The following is an 18,970-nucleotide window of genomic DNA, read 5'->3' on the forward strand; positions in this document are numbered from 1 at the left end:
AGTTCCAGGAATTTTCAAATTGCGTGTCAATATCGTACCATTTCAAGTTCCTCAGTCTTTTCAATGCTAAATATGCACACTTATCTTGCTTCCTAAAGATAAGAGACATTTGAAAGGGCAGATGTTTGACTTGCTTGAAAACATTAATAAACATTTCTGAAAGAGCTAAACATTATTGCACAATGACACATCCTGCAATGGAACAGAAATTGGGGTAAAGAGGAAGTTTTAACCATTGGTCCTGGAACTTTTTGATTACTCATCGTATGTACTTAGGCAATAAGACACAAATTATAAACAGATATGTGAAATTGTGTTTTCTAACGCTAAAACCAACAATCAATTTTACTGCAAACCTTTAGGGCACTTTCGCCTGTCATTTTTGAGTGTTTAACCGTCCACCCCCTCTTATTTACCTATAGGTTCGCCTAGAAGCTTCTTGTAGAGAGCCAGGGGGAAAGGAATGTCTATTATAGTAAAGTTGTAGATCGCCAGGCCAAGAAACTTGCCTGAAATAAAAATAAAATAAATCCACAAGGAAAATAAAATTCCTGTAGCTGGCTGTATACCATAAATCACAAAATTCCTTTGTAAAAGGTATATATATTTAAAATTCCCTAAATAAGGGCCACATTACATCACATAACGTTTTCGGATTAAAAAATACATCATCAGTGTTAATAAAAGCCCTAAAATAAGTATAACCTAATTAGTTAAGACAAAATAATTTAAAATGTTGGCTAATATTAAAAATGGAAGAGGTCATACTTACAATAATGTGCATACCTGAGCCACCAAAATGTTTTGGGTAAAAACCTTTGAAATATTGAAAATTGATATTATATACTACACATTTTTAGTCATATTTAGTGATGTTGCAAATATTCCTGGATATTGCCCAGGGCAACACAAGACTCTTCCCACGTGGTTGGAATTTAAGGATTGAAACCTCACATATAGCCCGATCAAGGAACACAAAACTTTACAAAAACCTCAAAAAAATTAAAGGAAGAATGAAAATTTGGGAATAGGTAGTTGAAATTGTCTATTATTAAATATCAAAAAGTTTACAATTCTAAACCGTCTGCATTTTACAAAAATAGGGAAATAAAGGTTGGTTTTTCATTAAAAGTGCTGTATTTTAAAAATAATGAAATAATAAAAAAAATTTAATAGTGAAAAATAAAATAGTCATCAGAGTGATTTAACCTTACAGATTGGTCTTAAAATTTTTTTAGATCTCGATTATTTTATGAGATATAGCCTATTTTTAATAGATAAGGGTTGAAAACCAAAAATTTTTAAAACGGTCTTATTCGGTTAGTTTTGTATCAATTAATCTGAAAATTGGTGAACACACTCTTTACAGATCTATTAAGGGCTTGAGGTTAAGATTTTCCAAAAATTTTCACTAGTAATACCACTAGAGGTCAAATTATTTCCGGAAATTTTTTTGAGATCATGAATATTTTGAAAATTTCCCGAGTCGCAGACGAGGGAAATTTTCTAAAAATATTCATGATCAAAAAAAAATTTCCGGATATTAATTTGACTTCGCGTGGTATTCGGTAAGAAAATTCCACACCAAATTTGCATTCGAAAATCCAAAGCTGCATGAACAGATTAATAGCGCGCCATAGCTTTGTCAGCAATTATTTAGGCTTTCAAATTCGCATTTCAAGATAGAAAATAGTATATTCTTCAATTTTACAGAAGTTTTGAGTAACTACAAGGGATAGAAAATGAATCAAAACTAAATTATGTAAACAAATAAAAACCAGCCTGTCAAAAATGTTCTGTTATTGTAAACGTCACAAAATTTCCACTATAATTCGCTGTTGGGTACCCCACGAGCAAAAAATTTCCGATAAAATACCTCCGTTGCCATGGTGATCTGTCAAAATAACGTATTTTGATTGGTTCAAAATTACAGGTGTGGAATTTTCAAAAAAATTTACGGCCAGTGGAAAAATTTTGGAAATTTTTTTTTTGAATTTTTGGAAAAAGAACTGAAAGCTTTGGTTTTTCTTGTAAGTATGTACTTACCTGAACGAATTACATGCACGTGCACGTATCCTATTTATTTTCTTTTTAAATTAAGTTAATAATTTAAAAAACTATAATTTTAAAGAACATACTTGTATTTTTAAGTTAATTATTTCAATATAAACATATAAAATGAAAATATATCAAAATTTCTGAAAAAAATATTTCTTGTACTAAATATTTATTAGGTTTTCTAAAGTTCATTTAAAAATTAAATTAACAAAATTAAAAATAAATGTACTCTATTAAGAGGCTACATCAGCGCGTCATCAATATTTCTTTTCGATAGTTCTCCGAACTTTCAACAGTGCGGCAACAGTGTGTCGGCAGTACTACTGTGTCAGTGACACTATACACTATACTATCAGAAACAAATGCACAGTAATGTCATAACAATAATTATTATACTCATAGGCGCGCTAAATGTTGCCATGTCAGTCAAGTTCGATTTCTTGTTATAGATAATCGTTTTTTAGTAATTCCATTGTGACACAAAATCTAGACATGGGATAAAAAAGTTTATTTGAAGAAACTGTATTTTTTTGTTCTTCTTAAAGCGGCACAGACTCGTTTTTTATATTTAATTTAATTTTAAAGTAATTTCTACATACTTACATGTTGCTTAAATTGGGCTCTGTACCACAATTCTTTACTATATTGCGAATAAGTGTGCCAGATATCTTGACAGAATATTCAAAATTAAAGTTGCAATCTTGGAACGCGTTTTTCGCGCGCTGATGTTGCCTCCTAAGTTATAAAGGATAAAATGAGTATGAAGTACTAAAATGATAAAAGGTGCAATGAAAAATCGTTTATTGTATATCGAACTGGATCGTCACTGTTTACATTTAATTAATTAATATAACTTATTCAAAGTTCATTTTCATCTTCGTCTGATGTAAAATTTGTGTCTGAATCAACTTCATTTATAATAGAATCAACTGTAAAATCATAATTTTGGGTCTCTTGGCAGCTACCATCTAAACTATTATCATCTTAATCATCAGAAACTATAATGTCTTCCTTTTTATGATTTGTATAATTACCAGTTTGACAACTTCCGCATGCAGCATGAAAACGTTTCTCCTCTTTTTAATCCATATTTTTGTCTACATTCTAATTTCATCACAGTCCAGAAGCATTTTGTGTCTATCATCTTTTCTTTCTAAACTTACACTTTTTAACGTTTCAATTCCACGTTTGACAATTACAATTTTTTCGTTATCACATTCTAAATGTTTTTCACAAATAAAACAAGAATTATTATTATTATTTGTTTCACTGTTCGCACTCATTGTAAATATTTACACAATTATTTTATAACAAACAGATCACTTTTATTGATAATAAGTTATAAATTCAAAAACTTTGACAGCCGATAAAGATAACAAAACATTGCAGCGTGAACATTGCTCCAATTTTTTAGGTTATGTTCGTTTACTGTGTTTAGGAAGCGCGCCGTTTTCTCTTTTAAGCAACTTTTTCACCTGTGTTTGCGTGCCCCATATATTGTTACCTTTGCAATAGGCCTGTTGTATATATATGTAATACGTTGTTCAAGCCTTTTTTAATATGTTCCCATATTTTCATTTAAAAAAAGGCTTTCAGAAAAGAATGGCATCCATTTTATTAAAACATGACATTTTTTTGTAGTTGTTTATAATAAGTGAGCCTTATTTAAAAAGTATTTTATGCAGAAGAAAAATAGATACCGCTTTCGAAAGAGTACATTTTCAAGTACCAACAAGCATATTTTTAAAGTTTTTTATGAATTTTCAACAAAGATATTATTGATTGAAATCTTGAAAATTGACTTAAAATAAAAATCAAAAAAATATCCATTTTTTATCGCCATACAAATTTTTATCGTTTAAAGTAACGCTGTGCAATTTTAAATCTAAATGTTAATTAGCCATCTTAAAACGTAAATCTAAAAGGAATTTTAATTTAAATGATTATGTAAATTTTTGTGACAAAAAATATGTTGCTCTCAAAACTTGTATTAGTACATTTTAAAACTTATTTTTCTAAATTAAATAATTGGTAATTCACAATGAAAATATATTCACGTTAAAATTGATATTTTTCTAAAGGTATTGTGTTTTTTTCGTACATTTTAATGTTTGATAAATGCCCCAAATTATCGATTTAAAAGTTAGTTAAGTTTAAAATGTGACATTTTTGTTGCGCTCGCAATTCAAATAAGCGCCCCTGTTAAGTACTTTAAAAAGGGCTATAGGTTAGAAACGAATCAAGATGCAAACAAAGTTTTTAGTCAAAATGTTGAGATAAAAGTACCTTGATGATTTTTAAATAAAATTTTTTGGTATTATTGCCTTATTTTCCGAAATACAGCACTTTTAATGAAAAACCAACCCTTATTTTCCTATTTTTGTAAAATGGAGGGGGTGTAGAATTGTAAACTTTTTTTTATAAAATAATAGACAACTTCAACTACCTGTTCCCAAATTTTCATCCTTCCTTTATTTTTTTTGAGGTCAGATTGTTCTTTGATCGGGCTAATATTGGAGTTGAATGGCAAGTGAATACAAAAGGACCTTAGAAGGATAACAACGACAAACTGTCAATACAACGTTAGAAACAGTTATATTGTTACTCCGACCACAGAATTTAAAGTTTATGTTGATGTTTAAAATAAAAACAGTATCAAATATCCATACGTTGGGGTTAAAGCTATTCGACCCTAAATGAAAAAATGTAAAATGTAAAAGGGTCGAATAACTTTAACCTCAACATATGGATATTTGATACTGTTTTTATTTTAAATATCAACATAAACTTTAAATTCTGTAGCCGAAGTAACAATATAACTGTTTCTAACGTTGCACTGACAGTCTGTGTTTGACATCCTTCTAAGGTCCTTTTGTATTCAGTTGCCATTCAACTTCAATATGTGAGGTTTCAATCCATAAGTTCCAACCACGTGGGAAGAGTCCTGTGTTACCCTGGGTAATATCCAGGAATATTTGCAACATCACTAAATGTATTAAAAATATTTAGTATATAATAACAATTTTCAAAATTTAAAGGGTTTTTATCCGAAGCATTTTGGTAATCAACTACTTTCAATGGAAAATAAGCCACAATTTTACCAAAAAAATGATTTTATTAACGTTTCGAAGCCCAAATCGGGTTTCGTTGTCAAAATACAAAATACTACTAAAATGAATAAAAATGTTGTTGCTAAGTAAAAAAAAATCTTCTAATAATTTATTTAATCTGACTCATTTATAATGGCAATTTAGACGTATATTATACATTTTAAAGTAGAAGACCTTAAAATGATATCGCCAATATATATTTATGAGTTGCGTTCCTGGGACGACTTTACTAAAAGATAGTTCATTCGATTACATGAAATCAATCCCAACTCAAGAATATCCGTCACCAAAAAATTCATAGCATGTGATCTGTCTTTAAAAAGACAATCAAATGCAACGATGATAGTAAAATTCTCGCGTTAGAGATTCCATAGTAAATCACGAGGGAAAACCAGGAAAAAACCTCGTGATACTATCCCGACATCGTAAGTATTTGGTCTTATATTTAATTTACTTTCAAAAAAAAACTAATACCAAATTCTGACTTTAATATGTTTAAATTATAAATAATATTAATAATACATAGATATACAATAAGTAATACTAAAATATAAAATTTGTACTAACTCGATATGTTATTGACTTACTAATCGTGGTATTTTCTTTCTGTTGACTTTTTTTGTGGTGGTGGGTTTTGGTGGCTCTGGCATGCACATTAGGTATTGTAAGTATGGCCTCTTGCATTTTTTAACCTTAGTTTAAATAATTTTTTCTTAACTAATTAGGTTATACTTATTTTAGGGCTTGTATAACAATGATAATGGATTTTTTAATCCGAAAACTTTCTGTGATGTAATGTAACCCTTATTTAGGGAATTTTAGATATACCATTTACAAAGAATCTATAATTTTTTTTTAAATAAAATTAAGTAGAGCTTGCCTAATTTCACCTAAAACCCACCTATGAAATTGTATATTGAAATGTCTTCGAAACACGACTCAGAAAACCATATCGCTCTAGTCTCTTCGTATTCTTGGAACATCCCGTACTTGGGATCTAAAATTTCCCTTAGTAACAACAAAAAGAATTCTTTTGTTACACCTCCGGCATCTTCAGCCTCTTCTCCAGCGAACTTAACCTAAAAATAGAAACAAAATAAGAGCCTTCGTATTGATAAAACGGTGATAAAATAGTAGGGCGGTCCGATAAGTACCTACTTAGCCTCCAAAAGAATAACGAAAATTTTCGTTTTGGGAAAACCAGCGATTTATTTTTCAATATTGTCTCCTTGTCTTCTTTTAGTTAGATATCCTTGACCCAGCGATGCTCCAACTTTAATCTATTTGAAAAATACGCTTCTTCGTGGTCTGCACAGTAGGTTTCCATGGCGATTTCGACTTAAATTTCTGCCCGACGAGTGACTTATCCTTATCCAGTTTGGAAACAAAAAAAGTCATACAAGGCTAAATCTGGAGAATACGGTGGATGGGACTGTACTTGTAGCCCAAATAGACCAGTCTGGCCATGGCGACGGCAGAGGTGTGAGGCGGTGAGTTGTCATGGTGGAAGAGCACTATTTTCTTCCCCAATTGGGGCTCTGCAAGTCGGCGTGGAATCTACCCAATAATGCGGCATAGTAAAGCCCTGTAACAGTTTTGCCCTCCACCAGGTAGTTCATTTAAATCACAGCCTGTGAATCCCTAAAAACGTTGACCATCACCTTTCTAGACGATATGACAGCCTTCGTCTTCTTCGGATCACGTTTACGGGGTGCCGTCCACTGTATCGACGGTTCCTTAATTTCTGGTGAGTACCGGTTATTTAGCAATGTAGAAACTTCTTCAGATCAAGCTTAAACAGCCTCAGAAGAGTGAGAAGGTGACGTGGCGAAAGACATGACCCATAATTTGACAAAGAGTGGCACGTTTACCTCATCGTGGGCGTTATGGTATGGGGTGCTATTGCTTATAGTAGTAGATCACCACTAATTTTCGTCAGCCGCAATATGACAGCCTGACACTATATTCCGGAAGTAGTGAAGCCCCATCTCATCCTCATCCAACACTATCCAAAACCCGATTTTCAGCAAGACAATGCCAGACGTCATTTTGCCAGAGAATTGTTAGCCTTCATCACAGCAACTATTTACCTTGGCCATTACGGTCGCCTGGCCTGTCGACAATTGAACATATCTGGTACATGATAGGTCGCAGGGTCTTGAATTTGCAACACCCTACACGGACGGTTGCAGTGGCCTAGAATGAGATATCCCAACAGGATATGAACTACCTCATCAGAAATATGCCCAGGCGTGTCAATGAGTGTATAAGGAATCGTGGATCCTCAACATACATTATTGAAGCAGCTTCTGCAGGGAGTTGACGAATCAAGCTGAAAATTTAATCATTTTACTAGTATGTGAGATTCCACTCGCTTTCAGTTACCTACGTATTATTTATTATTATCCTGGTTATTAATAGCGTTCTTCGCCTTCCGGTTCCCAGTCTCCAGCTTCGTCGGCCGTTCCATTCGCCAGGGTGAAGATTCCTTTCCGACATTGCCTTCTGAATGCCGCCTAGCCAGGATTGTTTCTTCCTTCCTCTCTTCCTTCTTTCCCTTGGCGTTCATTTTAAAATTTGTTTCGGCAGCCTGTCGTCGTCCATTCTTTCTACATGACCATACCAGATCAGTTGTCTCCTTTGAATTTCGTCTACTTGACTCCCATTACATTTCTGATTTGGTCATTTTGTATTCTTTCAGGCCTTGATTTTCCAGCCGATATTCTCCAGAAGTCCATTTCCAATGCAAGTAGGCGGCGTTCCAGGGATTCAGTAAGTTACCATGTTTCGCATCCATAGTATACTTTTAAAAATGGAGTTAAAGATGAGATGTTTTCTTTGATTAGATAGTTCGTTTGACCATAGCATCGGGTTTAGGCATCCAATCACCCTCTTTCCTTTCACGATCCTTTGTTTTATCTCTTTTTCGGTGCGCCCAGTCTTGTTGATTGTTGTTCTTAAATATACATATCCCTCACAGTTCTTGATTGTTTCATGATCGTTAACTATTAGATCTTCTAGTTCATTCCCGATGCATACGTATTGCGTTTGGTTTCTATTTACAGAAAGGCGCCACTCTTCATATGTTTGAAATAACTGTCTCGTCATGAATTCTAAATCTTCCTTATCCGCTGCTATTACGACTTGGTCATCCGCAAAATGTACCGTATACAATGTTGTATCGTCGTCAAGTTGAATTCCCATCCGTGAACAAGCTCTTCTCCAGTATTTTAGTGCTTCATTTAAATCGATATTAAATATTATGGAAGAGAGGCAGCATCCTTGTCGTAATCCTTTTGTTACCGGAAATTATTCTGATAAGGTGTTGTTTAGTTTTATTTATGATGTTGCTTTATTGTATAATTGTTTGACTGCGGTGATGAACGTGATATTTAAGGAAGATCGTTCAAGAGACTGCCACAGCTTTCTCAAAGGAATCGTGTCATATGCTTTTGTAACATCCACAAATAAAAGATATATTTCCTGGCTTCTTGAAACTTTCTTTTCATTAAGTTGCGTTAGGGTAAATATGTGGTCTACACAAGACCTTTCAGCTCTAAAACCTGCTTGCTGTTCAATTTCATGAGGTTCGTATTCTTTTGCTCAATCATTTTTTTTAAAGATTTTATAAAGCAGCCTGCTAAAGGTACTAGTGACCGAGATATAGCTGTATTTTCCGCAAATACCTTTTGAACCTTCTTTGTGAATTGGAGTAATCCTGTAACGATGTGATGCCACGACAAGCGATGAGCTGTTTTACCAGAGACGACCGGAGGAGCATCGGTGTTGGCACATAGCGCCGCTGGGGGAAATCGAAGGAGTAGTGGCAGCAAGAGCAAATTTAAGGCGAGCCAGGAGAATGATAAAATCAGTGGTGGCTAGCGAATTGAACTAACCATGGCTCAACAGCTGCTGCTAGCGTATTAAACTAGCATTAGCTGGCTTGGCAAAAGATGCACTTTAAGATACCTTATTAGTTTTGGTGTTCCGTGTTTTAGAAGTTCTGCTGGTATGTTCTTCGGTCCGGATGCTTTGTTTTTTATGGATTTAAGGCTTATTGTATTTGTTCTTCTTCCACGTTTACATATTCGCCGCGTACTCGTATACGTTGGGGTGAATCAGTGTTATAGATACCTCTGTCTTCATTTAGTTCCCTTGCGTAATGCTCCTTCCATGCATTTATCTGGATGGACTGTATTCGATTTTTGTTTGATGTGTGGGTTTTCAAGGTTTTTATTAATTTCCATGTCGCTGATGATCGCGCTCCTCCGATGTAACGGGCAACTTCTTTACATTTTGCATCCCATGTTTCGTTTTTGTTGTTCCTTGTCATTTCTGTCATATCACGCTATCTTCAGGGTTCTTAGTATTCAGCCATGTTTTGTACGCTTCCTGTTTCTTATTTCTTTGCTCTTTATACTGTGTATTCCAAGTGATTTTCCCGTTTATCTGTGGACTGTACCGGTCTCTTCGCCTAAAGCTTCTTGGGCTGCATTGTGAATACATTCCGTTATATGTTCGTATAATTGGTTGGTTTCAACAGTTAGGTATTTCTCCTAACTTAGTTACCTATATACCTATTATTTTTGGATATTGGACGAATACTTACCCTCAAAGGCTTCTTCAAATCATGAATATCACTATTCATAAGTTCTCGTATGGCATCTTCAACAATATTTTCTCTGGTAACGTTCAATACTAGGTGGCTCTGAATGGAATGCAAGTTGTGTGGCGAAAACAGCATAGCCATTGCTGCTCTCTGAGCGGCGTCTGTTATCGCGTTGTGCATCTAAAATAGATAAGAACTATAGAATAATAATAGGATTCTACATAGTATACCCATTAACAACTATACAAAAATGAATTTATTAGAAGACTTAGAAATTAGCAGGGAACTAAAAAGAAACCCTCAAAATTGTGTTAACACCCAGATTCAATTAAATTGTAAATTTGATCCAATCTTACGAAGTTTCTTTAATAATTTTATATTCAGCATGCCCAACAATTGCTTAAGTTTTTTGAACATTACTTTATAATATGTTTGAATTTTCTTTCATTGATTACAAATAAGTAAATATTTTCGATTTGGGTTAAATTAATAATAATATTGTTCTTAAAGAAACAGCTTTGGAACTCTAAGCTTGTCCAACGGTACATCTCCTTGGTTTTTCATCTACCTCCCTTCTATATTTGGTCAGAACTGACTGTTTGTTTTGTTTATTAATAATTTAATAATACTTTGATAATTTTCACACTTAACATTTTACTTTAAACTTAACGATTGTTAATTAAATTCAACCTTAGAATTTCATATTAACTTCTAACTTTAAACCAATTTAACCTACATATGACAACTTAGTCATTTTCAAATTTTTAATTATTTTTAATAGCATAGATGCCGCTAGGAATTTTTGTTTCCGTCCGCGCATCCTGTCGTTTTTGCATATTGTCAGTAACAGCTGTTGATTGTAAAAATGGTAGCCATTTTTTAAAACACATTAAATGTGATTATTTTACGCATTTAAGGGTTTTTACCCTGACCAGTGGTTAGATCCCTGGGTTAATTTTAATATTAGAATGTGTTGGTTCAAACTTTTCTTTTCATTTGAGGTAGTTACAATTATAAGACGTAAGTTTCAATTTATAATTTTTTATAAATAAGATTCTTCAACTTATGTCATTTTATAGGATAGCTCTGATGATGGCATTAAAAATGCTGAAAGTACTTAGCTGATTTTAATAAATTTATTTACACACTATCAGTCTTTGAAAACATACACCAGTTCCCGTTTTGATTTATATAAATATACCTACATAACATATTGTGCTGTCTGATTTAACTAAAATGTCATGAAATGATTCGCGACAATCTTAAAATCCGATATGACGTCAAAATTAATAAAGCACTAAAAGGAGGGTTTGTTCGATAAATAATATAATCCCAAAACACTTACCTGTATTTGTTGATCTGTTTCTAACAACTGAACTTTTGCATTAGCGTCGAACACAAAAGGGTAGCTACATAGAAGCACCCTATCACTCTATAACAAAAAAAAAATGAATTATTACGGACAAATTGATACAACCACAGAACTTGTCTTATTCTCGAAAGAAGCAACAAGTCTGTCCATATCTATACACCATGAATTATCCGAGAAGCTTTTGAGATCGAATAAACCTTGTGTATAAATTTCCCATAAATTTTTACAGTGTACAAATATTTTCAATATTTCAACAATACTAGAATCTTGTACCCGTCCCTTCAAAACTAGTTCTTTAACGATATACCCGCCAACTATCTTTCCCGCCAAACAACAAAGCTAAAAGTTGCTTAACTACAAACTATCAGAGTCTGTTACCAACCTTTGCCAAGAGCACACCGCATTTTAAGAGTGGTAGTTTTCGTCTGTTTCTCAACAAATCTAACCAAATAATTAGTGTCAGTGGCCATAGCAACTTGGCCGTAAGTTATTAGTGCCAAATGGTAAATCAATCATAGCTTTATCAACTGTAAGTCAGTAGAAAAAAGATAATATGTACATCTTATTTAATCACCTATCATCAAAGTCGCGGTGTTGCCATTGCATCTAAACGGTTTGCTTCTCCAACAAGTTAAACTCTACGCGGTATAAGGTGTCTCACAATAAAACTTATAATTTGACATATAATATCTTCTATCTCTCACGTATCGTTCTATTCATTTAACTCGTCAATATACATTTTTTTATTGTTCTGTAAACAACATTGTGTGTTATTACCTACCAACCATTCTCTATCCCTTGTAAAGAGTAATCCTTACAGGTGCTGAATTCCCAGCTGGTCCTTCGAAAAAGAAGAAGAAGAATTCCTAAAACCTGTGTGCGAAAACCGAACACTGAAACAGCCGAGTTCGATACAGCGAGCTTCTTAATCGCACACCTTGTCTCCTTCCTAATTTCAATTAAAATTTAAAATCCTTTACCTAGTTCTTCCATTCTATCTTTTCCCGTGCATGAAATTATTCACGAATTACTTTTTATACTAGGTTTTTTTTACCCACAGCGGCTTGTCCATATAAACCACAATACGTTAAACAAGGATAAACAATACAGCATGTCGTTGATACCTTGCTTACTATGAATATTGACGTTTATCATTTACAGTGACAGTGAAATTAGCGCATTTGTTATGGTTATTAGTTTATTTGGTTCTTCAAATTATTTAACTTTTAGTCTTTGCGTATGTATGTCATTTTAATTTTCAGCATAATTGTTAGAACGACTAACTGTTGCTCTCTTAATTTGATCACTTCTGGTAAGTACCTATTTTTTTATACGCAAATATGACAAATTAGTTATTTATGAAACAGTTCGTGAAGTATGCTTTTTGCGAACGCACGCGATGTTTAAAGCACGAGCGACAACGGAGCGAGTGCTATACATCGCATAAGTTCGCAAAAAGTACTTCACGCACAGTTTCATACAATATTTTATCTATGATGAACAAATAAAAAAACTGTAACTCTTCGTCACTGGAATTTATTTCTATTGTACAATTTTTAGAACTTTGACATTTAAAAATTTTAACTTCTTTCAAACCAAAAAACTGTCAAAACTTTTGTCGTAATTTATTGCTCATTATGTCATCACCATGACAACGCGAAAGTTAAGGATATTTGATTATATGAAAGTGTGTCAAAAACAGTGCGAAAAAGTAAGTCCCATTTAAAATACATTGTTACTTCACGCACACTTTAAACACTTCACGCACTGCTATCTATAATGACAGTTTTCACAAACTAAAAACTTATACATAATATGACATAGAGTAGATAAAATATTTTTTAACCTACAATTTGTCATTATAGTACATGAGTGTGGCTATAGTTCTGTCGAACGGAAACTAATTTGTTGATTTTCGAGATTACTGTTAACTTTTTTTTTTAAATAATTTATTACCTTTTTATATTTATCTTTACATTAGTAATAGTCGGTATGATGTTCACGCTGTTTAATGTTGAGTCCATCAATCTCCTCACTAGTGAAAACTGATTAAACACTTCAATAAAAAAAAACTACATAAAATAGGTCAGTACGTGACAGTACGTATCAATGATATTACATATCGACGCGACGGACGTTTCACTTAATGTTTTGATTTAACTTGTTTGAAAATCATTCATAAGGTTTGGGCAAAGATAAAGTAGAATAACTGATTAAAATATTAATTCCCATAGAAAAAAAAAACCGATTTAAATGTGCACTTACCTGAACACGTGTAGCTTGCTGTCGCAACCAATAAACATAATCGTATCGGATATTCATAAATTCTGTAAGGTCACTTATATAGAAGGTATCGTACGACACCTTTAAACCTTCCTCTAAATGGTTGACATCGTTGAGAAATTTAAGAACATCCAACACAGCGACTAGACTGGGATCGTAAAAAATTAACTAAAAAGTAAAAAAATATGTACCTAAGACAGAAAATATAAAAAAAAAGACTCACGTCCGTAAAAGAGAATTCACGTCCCATCATTATAAACTGTAAAATTCCCTCATCTGCTTTAGTCTCAACATCCGTATGGCTTGCAAATTGTAGAAGCCTCGGAGGTGTAACCAGAGAAGTTTCCATTGTTTTCAGTCTGGTAGGATGTAGAGTAACATTTTTTGGTGTTGTTTTATGTGCTATTAGATTGAAAACTTAAGTCCTTTGCTAGCAGTTGCCGCTAGGGCATCCTTGCCATTTCGTTCGTTGCAATCCGTCACTGCACGCTGGGGTTTGTCCTAGTTGGGTCAGAGAGAGCAGCACATGTGCCTCCTGATGAGAGACTAATAAGTTTCGAAACCGGTAGAGGTACTTTAGTCCGTTATTTAACGGTAAAATATTGCAAAACCTCTAAATTTTAAAGAACCGCTTGGATTGACATAAAATTTGGCATACACATAGCTAACAAGTCAAAGAAAAAAAGTGATATTGTGCCGATATGTGCTTTTGCCCTGTGGGTGGTTTTCACCCCCTGTTGGGGGTGAAAAAATATTCGTCCAAAGAAAGTCAGGAAATGGATAAACTGGCTAATTTTAAGTAACTTTTGTTCTATAGAGTTTTTTCACTAAGTCAATACTTTTCGAGTTATTTGGCAGTGAATATGTTCATTTTTTCAACAAAATAACCACGCTTTTAGACGGTTTTTCGCAAATAACTCAAATAGTAAGTATTTTGTCAAAAAAACATTCTTAGCAAAAATATAGCCTGTAAAAAATTTAAAAAAATAGTGTACACATCATGTCTCTACACCTAGTAGAAGCAGAGTTATAGCTAATCAAAAATAGGTTCATATTCGTCAAATCCCAAATGGAATACTTTAACGTGAAATAACCAAAAATGAAGCACATTTCGGGGAAAACTCATTACAACTTATTTAAAGTGCTTAAAAAAAGATTCATTTTTGTTTTATAAAAAAAATTTCCAGCATCAAAATTAAACAAGTTACGCTCAAAATAAAGTTAGTCTCTCTTGGTTTTGGTAAAAAAATCGAGAAAAAATCACCCCCTAATTAGTATCTTAAATGAACTTAATCGTTACGACTTCACAAGTTTCTTGACTCGTGTATATATTGTTTATATGATCTGTAAGTTTTGTCGGTTCAAAGTCCTTATTATTGAAAGGGCTGTAGTTAAAAGGGGTTGAACGAGTCACTGGTCACGAATGTATGCAAATTTAGAAACACCAAATCTTAATCAATTTTTGTCTAACAGAAAAACAAAAAAAATACATGATATTCAGAAAAGCAAATCTGACTTTTTGTTTTTCGAGATTTTTGGTATCTCTAACAATTTTTAAGTTATTTTGAAAAAAAGGATATTTTTCAAAATTTAAATTTTTAAAAATTTTACTTTGAAACCAAATTTTTTCAAAAATAAGCACTTTGAATCGATGAAACTTACAGATCATATAAACACAACATAAGTAAAATAATTTGTGAAGCGGTAACGATTAATTTCATTTAAGTTGCTAATTAGGGGTTGGTCTTCCCAAGTTTTTTTTGCAAAAACAAAAAGCACCAACTTTATTTTGAGCGTAACTTGCTTAAATTTAATGCTAGAAACTTTTTGTAAAAACAGAAATAAATCTTTTTTTAAACAATTTAAAAAAGTTATAATGGGTTTTCCCCAAAAATTGCTTAATTAATATTTCACATCGAAATATTCTATTTGGAATTTGGTGAATATGAATCTATTTTTCATTGGTTATAACTCTGGTTCTACAAGATCCAGAGACCTAACGCGTACACTATTTTTTTTACTTTTTTATAGGCTATATTTTTGCTAAGAACGTTTTTTCGACAAAATACTTACTTTTTGAGTTATTTGCGAAAAACCGTCTAAAAATGTGGTTATTTTGTTGAAAAAATGAACATATTCACTCGCAAATAACTCGAAAAGTGTTGACTTGGCGAAAAAGCTCTATGGAACAAAAGTTACTTAAAATTAGTCAGTTTATCCATTTCCGGACCTATTCTGGACATATATTTTTCACCCCCAAGAGGGGGTGAAAGTCACCACCAGGGCAAAAGCACACATCGGCACAATATCACTTTTTTTCTTTGACATGTAAGCTATACTCATGCCAAATTTCATGTCAATCCAAGCGGTTCTTTAAAATTTAGAGCAAAAACCGTGAAAGAATGGACTACTTGCTGCACTCTCTGATTGAACTGGAATGATGATGCGGCTGTAGTTTCGTGTTGCAACGAAATTGAAAATGGTTATTCATTTTTTATTTACATGTCTGCTCTGATTGGAGTACGAAGGGAACCATTCTCGTTGGTACTTTACCGCGCTGAGCAGATGGGACGTGAATTATAAATTGTAAAATTCCCTCATCCTCTTTAGTCTCTGCATCCGTATGGCTTGCAAATTGTAGAAGCCTCGGAGGTATAACCAGAGAAGGTTCCCATTGTTTTCAGCCTGGTATTATGTAGAGTAACATTTTTTTGTGTTGTTTTATGTGCTATTAGATTGAAAACTTAGTTTTTGCTAGCAGTTGCCGCTATGGCATCCCTGCTATTTCGTTCGTTGCAATCGGTCACTGCACGCCGGGGTTTGTCCTAGTTGGGTCAGAGAGAGCAGCATATGTGCCTCCTGATGAGAGACTAATAAGTTTCGAAACCGGTAGAGGTGCTTGCTGCACTCTCTGATTGCATTATTTACTTAATAATAAATAATATTCACCTACAACTGCGTTGGATATTATGAAAGGCGACATGAGTAAGAACGTAGCTGTAACCGTGTAACCTTTACGAATTGGCGCCCAACGTGGACTTCTTGTTAAAAGCCTAATATACAAACTTTAATGATCACGACTTAACTGATTATTTAACATAGTGACTTTCAATTTATTGTTACTTACCGATCCCTCAGGTACTTTTTGATTTCGTATTATGAAACTAGCTACGGACTTAAAGGAATTGACTAGTCTTTCAAAATAATCATTGTTCATCATCCTCCACCAAGCACACACTATCTAAAATAGATAAACCAACCTAATTTGAAAACTTATTACTTATGAAAGTTCACCATTTTGCCTAGTATTAAGGTTAAGGTAATTATTGTTAATAAAAAATAGTGGCAGGTCCATCGAAACAGTACTATTTAACTGTTGGATTATCTGTTTATCACATTTTTATCATAAAGAAAGGGTATTCCCAGTTAAGATAGGCAAAATACCCTCACTCCCAGAATTATTTTCTTTTCATTTTCTTACGTTGTATGTGATTAGAAGACTAGTCCGCCACTTACTTTTAAGTGAGATGCAATCAGTATAAAAATTTTAATCCTTTACAAAATATGTCTATTTTTTATCGACCCGTAGGTTGAGTGTACCTACATAACCTTAAAATGCATTTTTTTTTTCGGAAAAGCGTGTATCTTTTTCTTGGAGATGGCTGCAAGTGCTTTTTTATTTTGAGTGTATTATCAAAAAATATATTTATAAGATTTTCTAGATTTTTCTGTACGGTGCACCATCTTCGAAAACCATCCAAAAAACCTGGTGTTTTAGGGATTTTGTAGACTTTCCCCATTTTATAGACGTTAAAATAGATTAAATGAACGATTTTTTTATACGTTATACCGGCTGTCCACTTATATTTTCCCCCATTTTAACTGCCTATAACTTCTAAACGGCTTAAGATAGAAAAATGCGGTTTTCGCTGAAATGTTTTATTTTAGTAAAAGTTTTGTCTGAATGTATTGAATTGTTTATATCACTTTCAAATACGAAAAAAAAATGGCGGATTTTTTGAAAAAAACGTTGTTGACTTTTTTTTAATGGAGCACCCAGTATATTTTTTTGTAAATTGAAAGAAAAGTCATTCACCTATCCAGCGATATAAAGTTTTTCAAAATCGGTTGTCAAATCACTGAGTAATTAATTTTTAAAATGAGCGGTGCAACGTGGATATCACATACCTAAATAACATAACTAAGCAAAATGATATTATGTTATGTGATTTCCACATTGCATCTCCCATTTTAAAAATTATTTGCTCAGTTATCTGACAACCGATTTTAAAAATTTTTATATCGCTGGATAGGTAAATGACCGTTTTTTCAAGCTACAAAAAAATATACTGGGTGTTTCAATAAAAAAAGTCAACAACGTTTTTTATTTCAAAAATCCGCCATTTTTTATTTAAAAGCGATATAAAAAATGGTCATTTACCTAAAAACTTGGAAAAACGGTCACTGACCTATCCAACGATATAAATTTTTTTAAAATCGGTTGTCAAATAGCTGAGCAATTAAATTTTAAAATGAGAGATGCAATGTGGAAATCACATCAATTCGCTTAATTATGTTATTTAGGTATGTGATATCCACGTTGCACCTCTCATTTTAAAAATTAATTACTCAGTGATTTGACAACCGATTTTGAAAAACTTTATATCGCTGGATAGGTGAATGACCTTTCTTTCAATTTATAAAAAAATATACTGGGTGTTCCATTAAAAAAAAGTCAACAACGTTTTTTTCAAAAATCCGCCATTTTTCTGTTCGTATTTGAAAGCGATATAAATATTCAATCCATTCAGACAAAACTTTCACTAAAATAAAACATTTCAGCGAAAACCGCATATTTCTATCTTGAGCCGTTTAGAAGTTAAAAGGCAGTTAAAATGGGGGAAAATATAAGTGGACACCCGGTATATAATTTATAATTATGTATATAATATAATTTACAGTAGGAAAAATTAAAGAATACCCATGAACGATCACATCAATCACTTATTTTGTATTTGCTATCTTTTTCTATACGCTGTGAGCTCGTACGTAGAGGGGATATTTACAAATTCGCGAGCGCCAGTAGTGGCAAGTCTGTAAACGTTTACCGGAAATTTGACATAAATGTCAAAGTGATTAATTTAAAATTAAAATTAAAAACATTAATTATAAAAAATATTAGTTGGTCAAAGCTGTGGTATTCTCCTTTTCATGAACATTTTTCAGTGCGTCACAAATTATAGAAAAAAAGGTAAGTCCGTGATAATACACATTTATGACATTTATTCTAACGTGACATTTTAGTTAAATCTGACAGTTGTCAAATTTTATTTTCAATTTGGAATAAAACCAAATCAATTGTGTCTATTGCATTTATAAAATGGTATTTTCTTTCATTTGTATAGTCTTATAAATTGTACAGATTATATTGATAATATTATTAATTTATTTAATAAATAATTCTTTTTTGATTATGGCGCCATCTATCGACAACTAGAATAATCACCGAACTAGAATAATTACCGAAGTATTCCCAGA

At 32.8% G+C, this 18,970-nt stretch overlaps 1 protein-coding gene across 3 annotated transcripts in view; it reads right to left on the reverse strand.

Annotated features, from left to right (window-relative positions):
- LOC126879533 (probable E3 ubiquitin-protein ligase HERC4) overlaps positions 1-18,970 on the reverse strand; it is a 125,606-nt gene that overhangs the window by 22,744 nt on the left and 83,892 nt on the right. For all 3 annotated transcript variants that reach the window (XM_050642638.1, XM_050642636.1, XM_050642637.1), the window contains exons 9-14: positions 16,560-16,673; positions 13,415-13,600; positions 11,123-11,209; positions 9,778-9,957; positions 6,070-6,247; positions 417-509 (exon numbers count right to left, since the gene is read on the reverse strand). In XM_050642638.1, coding sequence (XP_050498595.1) covers positions 417-509; positions 6,070-6,247; positions 9,778-9,957; positions 11,123-11,209; positions 13,415-13,600; positions 16,560-16,673 — 838 coding nt within the window. The remainder of the gene's footprint in view (positions 1-416; positions 510-6,069; positions 6,248-9,777; positions 9,958-11,122; positions 11,210-13,414; positions 13,601-16,559; positions 16,674-18,970) is intronic.

This window comes from Diabrotica virgifera, chromosome 2, assembly GCF_917563875.1.
Source record: "Diabrotica virgifera virgifera chromosome 2, PGI_DIABVI_V3a".
Taxonomy (NCBI): Eukaryota; Metazoa; Arthropoda; class Insecta; order Coleoptera; family Chrysomelidae; genus Diabrotica; species Diabrotica virgifera.